The 15,222-nt window shown below is 30.4% G+C and overlaps 1 protein-coding gene and 2 non-coding genes across 3 annotated transcripts; all 3 read right to left on the bottom strand.

The window, feature by feature from the left end:
• Positions 1-3,689: 3,689 nt before the first annotated feature.
• LOC114179177 lies at positions 3,690-7,147 on the bottom strand. The gene is made up of 3 exons (XM_028065416.1): positions 6,062-7,147; positions 4,210-4,752; positions 3,690-4,063 (listed from the first exon to the last, which is right to left on the bottom strand). The coding sequence occupies exons 1-3, from the start codon at positions 6,968-6,970 to the stop codon at positions 3,962-3,964; spliced, it is 1,554 nt and encodes a 517-aa protein (XP_027921217.1). The 5' UTR covers positions 6,971-7,147; the 3' UTR covers positions 3,690-3,961.
• A 2,947-nt stretch (positions 7,148-10,094) lies between these two features.
• LOC114180026 lies at positions 10,095-10,212 on the bottom strand. Its single transcript, XR_003603603.1, has one exon. It is a non-coding gene; the product is annotated as a U5 spliceosomal RNA (small nuclear RNA).
• A 3,887-nt stretch (positions 10,213-14,099) lies between these two features.
• Positions 14,100-14,215, bottom strand: LOC114180027. Its single transcript, XR_003603604.1, has one exon. It is a non-coding gene; the product is annotated as a U5 spliceosomal RNA (small nuclear RNA).
• Between the last annotated feature and the right edge of the window lie 1,007 nt (positions 14,216-15,222).

Below are 15,222 nucleotides of genomic sequence, written 5' to 3'. Positions count from 1 at the left end.
AATACTCTAAACTTAAAAATTAGGAGTCATGCATGAATATGTGTGCGTCATCTTTGTATTTTTTTTTCTTGTTTTGAAAATGCTTGATGGTTTGTGTCACGATGTGCTAAATAAACATTTAATCTACACTATACTTGTACTAAGATATTTATTATTATATTAAATTGTATATCCTTCTTTGTTTTTCCTAACTAAACTAGTTGGTTATAAATTTATAGATGCTAAATGGTACCAAACCTTTGTGAATTTTGTTTCTTCAATACTCATTGGCAATGATTTATGCGTAAAAGGGGAATCAATAACGGATACTTCTATTATGTAACTTAAATTTGATAGTAACAATAACTTATTTAATATTAATGTAATCTATATGTTATTAATAATTTTTTAAATAAATGTATTCTAGTCAATATATTACGTTACTTATATTTAAATCATAGTATATTTTAGATTAATATGTACTGTCTTAGTATTGAATATATTTGTTAAAATTATTTATAATTATAGTAAAATTTCATATCAATCAATAATATAATAGTTGTGTGTCATTATTATTTGATTAACCAGATTGAAAATGTTTGTTTCCAATGTGAAAATGATCCTCGCTACGCCGAAGGTATATGCAGTGAAAGACTTGGTCTATAAAATTACATAATTGTCCTTGTTTTTAAATGTTATTTGCCCTTTTTACTTTCACCTTTTAATTTCACTATTGCGTTCGTTCACCGGTTCACAAACTCATTTTAATTATTTTCATCGATAAATACACTGTTTTAACAAATTACTCCTATTTTAGTTTATATTAATTTTAAACAAACACATCTCGATTTAAAATATTTTTATTAATTGAAATTATTACACAGTTTTATTAAAACTAATTACCAATAATCTATTTCGACTTGATTTCTATAAATCAAATTTTAATTTAGTATATTTTTATCAATATTTATATTCTTTTATTTTAAATAATTACTAACATCTCAATCTATAATATTTTTATCAATTGAATTATTACTGTTTTATTAAGACTAATCACCAAAAACTTATTTCAACTTAATTTCTATAAAATAAATTTTAATTTGATCTAATTTTATTAATATTTTTTTTAAATAATCACTCACATTTCATTACAGTGTAATTTATACTAATTACAGTTTAATTTAACATACTTTTATGAAAAAAGGTTAAATGATAATCTTCTATTTTTATCAACTAAAATATTTTTTAAACTATCAAACTCATCACACCACCTACAAACTTTCATATGGTATCCTCTTATTTCTCTTTATGTTTTAATATTTTTTTTAATCCAAACAAATTCATTTTCAGCTCTATTTTCTCTTATATTCATCCTCCTAAACCTATCTCAAAATCAAATTCAAACTTAAACATAATATATATATATATATATATATATATATATATATATATATATATATATATATATATATATATATATATATTAACCTTGCTATAGTTATAATAAGCATATGTCAAAGTAACGCACTAAATGTATATCATTACTATCTCAATTAATGAAATTATTAAATATAAAACTAAACGTAGCAATACATTTATTAATAAAATTTAATTTATGTTAAAGTATATAATTACTAATGTAGCATATTATATTTTAAATATGAAAACAATTAATAATATATATCATTATTATTAATATTTAATTAATGACATCTTAATTAATATAGTTGACCATGGTAATGGAGTAAAGAAAAGAGAGAAAATAACCGATGATAAATGGAGTAAAAAACTAAAATAACTATTAAGACAACTTTATAAAAAGTATGTAAAAATAACTGTTATTTAAAAAAAATATATATTATAAAAGATTAAATAAAAATAATAATTGTGAATGGAAATCTCATTCTATATAATTATATATAATTATAAATAACCGTGTATATTGGTCATATACATGATCAATGTTAGGTTCTTACTAAAATTGGGATAGATTCAATAATGTTAATAAAGAGTTAATTTATTCTATACTTAAAATATTTTTTTAATGTAATTACTTATTTAAAAGTTAGATCTATCTAATTAGGACAGATTCAATCATGTTAATAAAGAGTTAATTTATTTTATACTTTAAATATTTTTTAATATAATTACTTATTTAAAAGTTAGATCGGATTTACTTATTAAAATGGATAGAAACACTACTCGTTTTTATAATCAACTGATATATTATACAAGCATTTTATTTTATTTTATTTCATTAAATAAATGATTTCAAACAAATTGACTTGATGTATTTCCTAACTTAATTTTTTCAAATAAATAATTTCATTTTGTAAATAATTCCATTTAATGTATTTTCATTTAAAAGTAGTTGAGTAATTAACTGTACGTCCTAGAAATTATTTGACTCGATGTATTTTCTAACTTAACTTTTTTAAGACACATTTTTTCTTGTCAAATTTATTAAAAATTAAAAATCAGAAAAAGTTAATTAAAGAGTTAATGAGATGTTGAGTCAACTAAAATTTATGATTTTTTGTAAATTTTGACAAATAGTAGGAAGTGTGTTGAAAAAAGAATACATTGTAAATATTCCTCTTGAAGGGCATCCCAAACCTATATGTAATGGGCCTGGGTATACACCAAAGTCTCATGAAGCTACTTCTTGTTTTGAAGTGGGCTTTTAATGATGTACAACACTTATTTGTTTGAAATAGGTTTCTTTTTGTGGTCCTTCGAGTGTGAGGAAATGAGAAAGAGGTGGTTTGGTTGGTGCCATGGACATATATTAGATACAAAATGATTGAATAAATAAATAAATTAAAGCATGAGTTAGCACTAATAATATATGGTTGGGTTGAAAAACAACTATCATTTTGTGTGGTTTTTAAGTGGGTTGTGGCTGATTCCATTGTTAAAGGAAAAAGCTACCAAAATCAGATAACAACCGAGTTTAGATATTGATATAAAAAAAACGGCTATGGAGTCAAAGGGGAAAAGTTCCCTTTTTAAACCAATTTTTAGTAAAGGTGATTTTGCCTTTGCATTTGAAAATAGTATTCTTTAAATTATACTTTCATTTGTTTAAGATAACAGAAAGCATTAACAGAAAGCATTTAAATCAAGCAGAACTCAGAAATAGTTGCTAAACACTTATTTTGAAAAATGAGTGAATGATTGTATTAGAGACAGCTGAAAGGTCAGGGTCAGAGGTGGGTTCCACTGGAGACAACTTTTAGTACTTCAATCTTCAAGATTCTTTTGTTATTTATGTATTCATAAATTTTGGTAGAGAGCCACTTGTGGAGCTCAAGCCTTTGTTCTAAAAGCTTACTTCTCATTTGTTTTTTCATACAAAAATAAACGTTCTAATGAAAGTAATTAATTATATAAAATTGCACGCATTCTAATTAATTCAATAATAAAAAATAATTCTATCAAGGCTAATTATAGTGTATAAACCGACCCTTTACCTCTGAAAGATTCCTAGACATTGATAATATAGTATTTAGATTCATCATGTGACTCAACAGCTGTATTACAGAAGACAACACAACGTAGTGTGCAAGGCAAATAGATTTGTTAGCATCTTATTTTAGTAATCTGTATTCATAGCGCAGAATCAGATACTCGTATATGGAGATATACGAGAGAAAAAATTGGAAAAGTCGATTTTTTTTTTTATGAAAAAGTAAACAGGAGAGGAGAAATAAGCACGCATGTAATGATTTTGTTGAATAGGAAGTAAATTACAGGTTTTATTACAGCTCTCCTTGTGAGACCCCCTCTACATTTTTTTGTTTAAAGGACAAATCTCTTTGTACATTGTGATTGATCTTTCCCCAATATCTCACCCCTTTTCAGTGAATCCGGGGAAAAATTACAAAAAATTCTCAAATGAGAGTGAGCTACCCAATAAATAAAGAAATAAGGTTTTTAAGAAACTCCCTAATGTAATTTATAACTAACATTAACATCATCGTTATGTCTCGCTTACCTCACCATCTCTGCACATACCCACATCTATCACCATCTTCCCTTTCTCCTTCGTCCTCCTCACTCTGCAACAGTTTCTCCTCGGAGCCTGCCAAAATATAAATCAAAACAAACCCAAATCAATTACTGAGTAGTAACATTATGAATTGATCTTGTTGGAAAAAAAAAAAAAAAAAACTTTAAAACTACCCTCATGTGTTGGTAGTAGTAGTAGTAGTATAATATCTAACTTACTCTATTCCACAGATTGGGATCTGGCTTCTTGTATACCTCCACTTTGTCAAGAGCAGCAGGATCATCCATCTTCCACCTGCATTCCGGGTGAGGAACACGGTGCCTTTCATATTCGCTCACTATTTGTTCCATTGCAGAACTGTATTTTGCGTTGGAAAAGTAAAATACAAAAGGCTTCTGGCATGGATTTCGGCTAACTGGACGGGTGTTGAATGCATATGCAGTGTAATCTGCTCTTCGATACCAATTCAAGAATGTTCTGGAAGGCATTTCTATCTCTCGTGGTGAAAATACACCACGAAATATCTGAACAGCAAAACCCCACGAAACGGAAACAGTCCAGCTTTTTAATTTGTCGTAGCAGATGGATTGCTGCATCAGCCCTGCCGAGTCAAGCTTCATTGGTATAGTCAACCGTTGAAGGGCTTGCAATCGGGTCACGTTGGGGAAGATTGGCTCAACCACATCAAGGTGGTGCAGTGACACCAATGGAGTCACCGGATGAGATGCCAGAAGCCCAAACAGGTTTCCATACACATCGTACTGTTTCAATAAATCAGCGGCAATCAGTATGGATGTTATCACAACGGTATTTACAATACCCACCATTCCTTGTCCATAATCATACCAGCTGTCATCTTGACTTCGCCATTTTGTTCAACCAAATAAAAATCATGAAATGCTACATTTGATTGAGAATTTTAAGTAAATCATATTTAATGTTCTCTTTTTGGAGCAATTAAACACATTAACAAAACCCATTAAAATAACCCAGGAAGAAAAACTACCGAAAAATCAATGACAATTTAAAGCAACTGTCTCTACTCTTTAAAGAGCAGGATTAGGAGAAAAAGCTTATTACTCTTGGCCTAATTGTCTCGGCCACTTTGGCAACAACTAAAAGCTCTTAATTGTCTCCAAAGTTTGACAACTCAAAACTTGGTTTGCTTAGTCAAGATCTATAGTGCCTAAATTTCCACCGCATATAGAATAGAGCTCTCCAAATCGTAAATCTGCAGCTTAAAGTCAAAATTTCGAAATCAAAAGAAATGGCAGAAGCACCATGTTTTCCACCACCCACCCTCTGCGCCAGATAATCCAATCTAGTCACGCTTTTTATTGTCATGTACTTGCAAACGCTGAAAAATTAATTTCTACAAATATATTTTAGTCCTGTCAGATTTACAAACCCTTTTAGTCTTGTTCTGTTAATTTTCTTAATTCCTTCACCCGAAATGTTCACAGTCGTAATTATGAAGTGCACCAAATTCAGGTTTTCCAGTATATTTTTATAAATATGTGAGTATAATATTAGACAAAAACTTATTAGCCAATCAAAGAAGTTATTGGGAAGCGTAAATCAATCGGAAGCAACGCAGATATTTAAAATCCAATAAACAGAAAATGAACAGGAGTCAAATTCCGGCAAGAAAGCACAAACATAAAAAGAAAAAAAAATTAATGCGATTCCACACCGACACGCAAAGACAGCACTTCAATCCCTACTCCTCGGGTCCAGAATACCCGCAAGTAAACTATAACCTTCCTCAGTCACCAATTCTGGTGACGCCCAAAGTTTTCATTTAATCCATAATTAATATTAGCAATAGATTGCATAATCACAAAGCAAATTAAGATTTAGGGAAATTAAGCACAAAAAGCAGGAATGAGAAACCAGCCCCCACTCCCAACAAACACAAACAATGCCGACAAAAATTGATAAGACAGCGACAGTAACAAAATAAATAATAAATGATAAATAAATAAAACATTGATTGCAAATAATAATTACCACTAACAGAAACAATGAGTGAGTTTGAAAAAATAGTGAGTGAGTGAGCGAGTTAAGAACCTGGTGAAAACCGGTTTCCTTTGTGAGTGGAACACCGAGTTCGGCCATACACGCTTGCATTCTATCGTCGGAACCATAGAGACCCGGGTAACGCTGAATGCAGCGGTCCTGCATTTTGTACAGAGCCTTAGCGAGAGGGTAACTAATTGCAAAACCTCCTCCACCGTAAGCCATGTTGTAAGAGAAGTAAATGTTCTGCAAGTGACTCTCCGACAAACTCCCAATGTAGTAGAACTGATTGTGATCGTATTTCCTCAGAACGCGAATTAGGTTTTCGGTCACGAAAACGGTGTCGTCGTCGCCCATCACGAACCACCGCACATCCTTTAACCCCAGCCGCAGCGTCTCCGCCACGATCCGCGAGATCCTGATGGCGGACCGGTGCCCCTGCTTGTTGGTGTAATGGAACCTCTCGGTGTCGCCGGAGATTCTAACCGGCGGCAGCGCATCGCTATCCTTCCCCAATTTCACCTTCTCGTCGAGCCACACCACGCCGCGCATCTCCCGCGGACGGTACCAGAGCTTGATGTAGTTCTTCCTCTGCTCCCAGAGCTTCGCCGACGCGGCGATTCCGAACACCACGTGGCGGAGGTCCGTCCGGTCGTCGGAGATGGTTTCGCGGGACTCCCGTCGGAGAAGGGAGGGTACGGCTGGGACGGTGACGGTAGAGGTGGCATTGACGGTGGGAACGGTTTTGGAGAAGGTGGCGGTGGGGAATAAAAAGTGGTGGCATGCGTGTGAGGTTGAGATGAGCTTGAGCGTGTAGACGACGTAGGTGACGGAGACAAAGACGACGAGAATGACTAAAAGCTTTGGTATGTTTCGGTGGTGTGCTGTTGGTGCAATGAGAGTGGCAGAAGGGGTTCTCATCGGTTCCCAAATTACTTTCTCCGACTCTTTCTCACCCATAGCAGATGCTTCACAAATGCAGATGCAGGGAAGAACAATAGAGGGCCTTCAAAGCCCACAACCAAATAACCAAAAAGCCCAGAGTTAGATCTTAAAGAGGAAGAGGAAGAGAATTATGGAGCATGCTGCCACTGCCAATCCACCTTTTCTCACCCCTTCCAATTACCATACATACCATACACATATACATAGTATAAATACTATTTATTTTTTATTTTTTCATCTTTTATAGTTGGGCCCACATGTCAGGAGATGCAGGTCAATTCAGTGAATCCAAGGGCGGATCATATCCTCACATTATTGCGTGTGGGAGGGAACACACAATAAACAATGGTCTTCTCATTTTATTTATTTTGTTAAACTCGTGTGCTGGAATTTAGACAAATATTGAAACGCGTTTTTTTCTTTATTAGTGTGAATTTCTCTCAGACAGAACCACGCGCTCTCCCTTCACCACATCAGTTTAGGCATTAATTTAAAATTAATGAGTCAATTTATTTTTTAACTATTCAAATAATATTTTTATTTATTTTTATGAGGTTACAAATAATAATGGATGAACTGACTATTTTCGGAAACTCAATCTTTGTCCTATGAAAATAAGTTACCTTTTTTAATCGTAGAAAAAAAAAAGTGACCACTTAAATTCATGTACACAGGAGTAAACATAATAAAAAAGATAATTCTCACTCATAGGAATGAATTAAATTGGAACTTTTTACAATATTCTTTGAAATATTTATAATTTTAAAATATGCAGCAATACCTAAAGATACTTCATAATTGTAATTGTATTCAATTATCAACATTTTAATTTGAAAAACAATTTCTTTTTTGGCTCACAGTGCCCGGACCTTGACTGGTGATGAAAGAAAAAAAAAAACACAAAAATAAATTGGACATTTTGTATAGTTGATTTTTTTTTTTTTTATGGTTTGTCCTGTTCAAACTCTAACTTGACCGAGGTTATTGTTATCATTTGAAATTATGTAATATCTGATTAACTTTATTCAAGAGGAAGGAGAGAGAGGATGACTCTTACCAAAGTAGAGTATCCACAATATTTTCTTTTTTTCATATGTAGTTTGTGAATAAATTAATCAAATGAATAATAACATTAAAATGTTTAATGAGATTACCCTAATTACATAAATTTTATTAATGAGCCTTATTTGAGATATTAATATTAATAATTATAATTAATTAATAGTAAATAATTATTAATCCTTAACATCAATAGTATAAGCATTATATATAAGTTCTAAAATTATATTTATATTCCATTTATAAAAATTAAATTTTTGTAATTAAATTATCCTAATATTTCCTATGATATAATTTATTTCCCCGAGCATACGATTGAAATTACAAATTCATTTAAAGATGGGATCCAAATCTTTACTATAAAGTTAATACCACAAATTAAGTATAATTTTTTCTATCACTTTATAAAAGAATTCAAAATAAAGAAACATATTAAGTATTACTATAAATTTTGACATCATGTTGACATTCCAAAATTCATTAATGATCTGTCATCACTAAATTTATTAAAAATAAAATAAAATAAAGAATACAAATCGAAGAGACCACACAAATTTTATGATAAAAATCATGAAATATAAATAAATTATATTTATTATAAAAAAAATCTAAATAAATATTTGGAGATAAACTATTAGAACACTGTTATTGTTTTCTATGAATAAAACTAATTTATCATCATAATAATTTCCTTTATGAAAATTATGAAAAATTTTGAATTGCATAATTATTTATTCACAACCTCTAATATTGTAATGAGAAGATAAACAACATAAAGCATGGTCGATCACACTAGTAATTAATATGGTAGACGATCGACCTGTAGGTATTAATACAGTTAACCAATCTGAAACGAAACTTAACAAAAATCAATCAGGTAATCATATTAAGACACAATCTAGTAGTAATTAGTGGTCATAATTAAAAGTTCATTACAAATAGTATATATGAAGTCCAAACAAGATAATTATATTACATTCATTACAATATTTTAATACTTTTATATTCGGATACATGCTCATTTAAGCATTGGAGTGCCTTCTACAATAACACTCCCAACGGTTTAGAAGATTAAAGTGATTTGAAAATTAATATATAAAGGAGTTTCCGGTAAAAATAGACATTTAATAAAAATATTCTTAGGAGTAGTGCAGTATATTTGTGCTTTAGTATTTTATTTGTTGATTTTTACGAGGATGCGATGTCCAAGAACTTGTTTTTTCTTTTTACAATCTTATTTTGATTTATTTAGGAAGTTGGGGCTTAAAAGATGGGGCGGATATTGACAATAGATTATGTTTATGGTCACACAATGAGACCCACTACAATTGTTGTTTCATAATAAAAAATAAAAACAAATTATCATTACTTAACCCACTTGTTTGGTCATATTAAGCAGGTTTTGTCATTATTTTCTGGAATTGTCAAGTTTAAGGTTTTAAATTTTGAAATACTATGTATGTTTTAACTATTTTTTTCAGGTACTTCCCCACTGGCTTAAGACAAGTTTCACTACAATCAAAGTAGTTTAAGACCAGCCAATTAAACCCACTACAATTGTTATTTTTGCAAGAAAAAAACAAAAATAATTAAATGAAGAAAGCAAAACCAAATTATCTTCACTTCACCCACTTGTTTGGTCATATTTACCCATTCTTTTCTGGAATTGTTGAGTTTAAGGTTTCAGTCTCCTAAGTCAAGTCCCCTTCCCATATGCCTTGTCTTCCCCGGTCAGGAAGAATAAAAAGACGAAGACTATAAAGTACACCATATGCCTTGTCTTCCCCGGTCAGGAAGAATAAAAAGACGAAGACTATAAAGTACACACTTCACAAGTCACAGCTTTCAAAAGCATGAAATTTCTAATTTAGAGATGCCAGACTTATTCAACAATCACATTTTCACAAATCCTTAATTCAACTTACATAATCTACTTAGAAAACAACATAAAAAAATTTTCTTAAAAATTAGACCCTTTCATAAATAGAGAACCTAAAAAGGACATGAAAACAAAATGTTTCATGCAAGTAGTAGAAGATTTGCTACTAATCAATTAAACAAAATTTACACTAATAGCAGGATCCTTTTAACAAAAGGGATCCTTCCAAAAATTGGTGTATGCCACAAATGTATCATAAACACGGTATTCTTTAGTAAAAGGCGAAAGAATAGTTCGCATTGTTTATAACACATGGCTCCATAACTTATATGTACTAGCAACCCTCTCTGTTTTTATAGTGCAGATAGTACCTGCTCTTAGAATAACACTCAATGTGGGCTCTAGAAAGAAACCAAACTCGCACTCTTAATATTCCGAATCATGGGTGCTACATCTGATTCATTGAGTAAATACTTGTCATACTCGTATTTTAAATACTTGTTTCATCTATTTTTTTTTTATTTTCAGGAATCCAAATGAAAATTTGAATCTTACATCGAGTAAAAATAAAAATTTGAACACCATATAATAAATTCATCGTCTTAAAATTTTGGATTAAAAATCGTGTTAATTTTTTATACGTGGATTGGACTCATGCTTATTGGTGTTATACCTCTCCAATGATCTTCTCTAAAAAGATCCGGCTTATCTCTTGTTATGTCAAATACCAAAAGAAAAAAGAAAGACACTCTTGTTTTTTTTAAAATAAGTAAATATGGACTACACTATAAAATGTTGGCAACAGTGCATAGATATGACCGTAATTGACTTTAACAGAATGAAAACAAATCTTCTTCAGCTTTTGTATACCCTTAAAGATGGTATTGTAAATGATGCGGCTTTTTTGTATTTGAGGGTCTTTTTGACCAAAATATTGTAAAATAGGGTTCGTTGAATTTTTTTTTGTAAAATTGGGTTAAATCGTTATTGGGGAGGACGACTTTCAAGGTGAAACCGTCCTCCCCCAAGCCGGTTTTGCATTTTTTTAAAAAAAAAATAGTGTCGTTATTTCTTATAACGACTTCTACTAAATTGAAAAATGAAGTCGTACTGTAGCATGACGACTTCACTTTTCATTTCTTTTTTTTTTAACTTTTCAGTTTTAATTTTTTTTTAGTTTTTCACTTTTCATTATTTTTTTTTAAATATTTCAATTATTTTTTTCCTTTTTTTTAATTTAACTGTTTTGATTATTTTTTGTTTCATTTTTGATTATATTTTTTTAATTTTTAGTGTTCGTTATTTTTTTTTAATTTATAAGTTATCAATGTTTTTTAAATTTATAAGTTATTTGTTTTTTTAAAATATATTAATTTAAATTTAATTTTTATTTTATTAAATTTTTTACTGTTTATTTTTCCAATAAACTTAAATTAAAAAATAATGAAAATTCATATATTATGAAAAAAAAATAATAAAACAAAAACAAAAAAAACAAACAAAAAAATTTTGGAAAGGTGAAGTCGTTATGCATAACGACGACTTCACTTTTTTAAAAGCAAAATCGTTATAGTATAGTACGACATCACTTTTGAAAAAAAAAATAAAGAAACCGGTCAGGGGGAGGACGACTTCACCTCCGATGTCGTCCTCTTCCCTGACGACTTGACCCATTTTCGCAAAAAAAAAATTAACGAACCCATTTATACAAATTCAACTTCTAACAGACCCCAAAATACAAAAAAGCCAAATGATGCATACCTGATTTTATAAATAAGGGTGCAATTTCTTACACTGGTGGGGAATTGTGACAACTACTAGTAATAATAGCATATCATATTTCAGTTGATCACCGTGGCCTGAGTATTAAACGTAATCTGATTGTTCCACTTCTGTACATATAATTTAGTTTAACTTGGTTAGAATTAAGTTAAGCAACTGTTAAGGTGATAAAAAAAATATCTCGAAAGCTTGATTAAAACAAAAGGTATAAAATGTAAGAAATGAGAAAGCGTGAAAGATATCATTCATCTCCACCTTAAGAATGAGTCTTTTTCACAATGATAAGAGATTGTAGATGATAGACACCAAGTTGTAATGTTAACTACCTCGGTCTCAATCTGAACCCCTGGAAACCCTTAAACCAGAACCCAACTCACCCTATATACCTATAATGCACTGGGTTCTGTTGTCCTACTTAACCCAACTCTAAACAAAGTTTTTTTATTTGACAAATCAGATTCAGATACATAAACAATGTGCTATTACCACTGGCTAGTTACAAAGTAATAATTTTCTGAGTGTTTGGTATCAGATAGTACCCGAAAGAGTTTGAATATGTTGTATAACGAAACTGAGTTTATCCACTTGCCTTTGTTTGGAAGGCATCAAAGTAAACCAACTTATGTATCTCGATGTGGCTTATTAGTTAGTCAAATTAAACCGTAGACCAATTCCATATCAACTTGTACAATTCTTGAAACTGTTTGATTTAAAATGACAGCAATCATGTCGATATAAATGAACGTGTTTGGACAGTGGAGTAGAAAACATGTGACTGCGGACTAGTTGCAGGTTTCAAAATGAGATATGGAGGAAGCTGAATGAGCTTAATAAATAGTACATAGATTTGGAAAAGAAAAGAAAAAAAAAAACATTTGTATATCTGAACCATGCTCATCTGCACCACTCAGGAACTGAAATTTCATAGTTTACTGCAGGGATTGTAATACCCACACACTCATTCAGTGTATACTTCTAGTGAAAGAAAAATTAGCAGATAAATTGATTCTCTCTGCCAACAAAATTATCTTTATCACGTGTTTATGATATAAAGTACTTACATATCTGAATATATACACAAGTTGATGATGCTTTAGTCCCAGCCAGCTGCAGCTGCTATTAAGAAATGCAAACAAAATTAAAGGAATAAAGAAAAAAAGTAGTGACCAAATCTCATACCAGAAACCAGCACCAAGGTTTATAAGGCAGCCTCAACGCCACTTGCACATCTTAATTAAAAACAAAACTATTGCATCAAGTAAACAAATCTACAAAAAATTTATTAATTGAATTTGAATTGGAAATTTTTAAACCAAAACCTTTGACTGTTAAATGTTATGTCTGGTTAAATGTTATCATGTATTTTTATTAATGAACACTCTTAAAGTAAAATTTGCTGTTCAAATGCAAAAGATATTGAAATTCATTCTCTTGATTAGTCAATCAATTTGTCTCTAAATAATAGTTATCTGTTAAAAGCAATAACCAATGTAGGATCTAAGGGCTGACTAATTTAGTTGACAAGTAATTATTTGTTACTTTTTTATTATAACACAAACTAAACTCACATGTCAAGTTGATGGATAAGTTTATTATAACATATAAATTCTGTAGTAGAGCTTTATTTTCTAATAAGATAATTTGAGATCTATATAAACTCTCGAACCTTACACTCTTCCGCATCCGCATCCTCATTCTTGAAACACAACAAGCTGATAAAAATATCTCTTGCATCAAACTATTCATTTACTTCAGTTCCTTTAACATGATGAAGAACCCTTCCCAGCATGTTCCAGCTGCAGAAGTTCCCAACAGGAACAGGTTCAGAAACACAAAATCATCTCTGAAAAGGGGACAGATTAAATCCAAGATAGTGGTTAGTGTTTTTCATTTCATTGCCTCCGTAATTTGTTCAGTCTCATCACTGGAGATCTGCATTAAAAAATAGCTACTTGGCTTGAAGCAGGGATCAACGATGCACAAGGATTTCTCTGTTTGCTGTTTGTATATCTAAAATCATTTAGTTTTTCATTTTTTCTCCTTTTAACTGATGTGTATAATATTTGTAATACAACCTTTCATTTCATAAAACTGCCCTTTATCTTTAATGTATTTTAATATAGGATAAAAATGATAAGAATCCCTTGACAGAGGGTTTGGCTGTTCAATGTAAATAAAGAATATTGAATAAAACAGCAGTTCAGTTTATAAAAGCAGATAAATTTTAGAAGATTTCGGATGTTATCATCAAATCATATTCAACTTTAAATAAAATAAAAATTATATTTCTACTAGAATGATATTATATCTACAGAACAACCATTACTGTAAAAAAATAGTTAATGACTTCACCAGTAACTTCTTTACTAACATAGAATAAAGCATAAAAACAAAAAATAAAAAAAATTTAGACTACATTTGCAGAGTCCTAGATAATAAGACTCTTTCAAAAATTGAAGTATGCCGCACAAAGTGCCAGAAACACGGTATTCTTTAGTAAAAGGCGAAAGAATAGTTCGCTCTGTTTCTAGCACACGGCTCCATGGTTAAATATGGGTCAAACATTGATTTTTATAGCATGAGTAATTTATTAGCATTTAGAAAACTGACCGATGTGGGCTTCGATCAGATACTTGGTGACCTCCGCATACACTTGAACTAAGCAAGCAACTATCATTAACCTAATAACATCTCACCAAAGTATTTTCAAACTTTATCTTATTTATTTCTTCTATTGTATACTATATCCTGAACTCTACCATGGTAACGAGAGATAATTGCTTAGCGTAACAGTGTCTTCAAGAAAATAACCAAATTTAGTACAAAATTGAATAGAAGTAACAAAGAATATATGAATGTAGATACAACATTGTGGATTTGATGGTAATAATTGGATGTTATTCAGATTAAACAACTCTAACACAACATTAGTCCTTCAGCTTAGTGTTTAGTGAACTGAGATAAGTTTTATCATTCTTGGGTTGTTTGCTTCAAAAATTAGGAGTAATTTTCAGTGTTTAAGTAGTATTCATTATTATAAAAGTACCATTGTAATTGATTGAATATTATATATATTTATATACTATAAGAGATGGGATTATAATGTAAGTAAAAATGACCATGCATTACTAACTAACTGCAGTTCTGAACTGATATGAATTTAGCTAACCTGACAAGATATGAGCTACAACAAAAAATGAAGAAACTTTCATTTCATTTCAAGAGATTAAAATATGTAATTGAAATAAGGAATGGCAATGGACATGGTTCAATGGACCTGCTTGCATTTATCATTGATTAATTGCTGTACATTTTTTTTTAACTTATACATAAATTTACTTTTATCGGATCTGTTCATGAAAAACTTGATTTTGACATATTTATTTATTTAATCTGGATCTTAAGTTTATATTTATTTAGTTTATTTCAATTTATTATCGATAGTAGACTTGGATCTTAAGTTTATATTTGTTTAGTTTATTTCAATTTATTATCGATAGTAGACTCGGAAGATGAAAAAAAAAATGTTAAACATTAAAATAACATT

This window comes from Vigna unguiculata, chromosome 3, assembly GCF_004118075.2.
Source record: "Vigna unguiculata cultivar IT97K-499-35 chromosome 3, ASM411807v1, whole genome shotgun sequence".
In the NCBI taxonomy this organism is placed as follows: Eukaryota; Viridiplantae; Streptophyta; class Magnoliopsida; order Fabales; family Fabaceae; genus Vigna; species Vigna unguiculata.
Note: the sequence above shows the minus strand (reverse complement) of the source record. Positions and strands in the feature narration are given on the sequence as shown.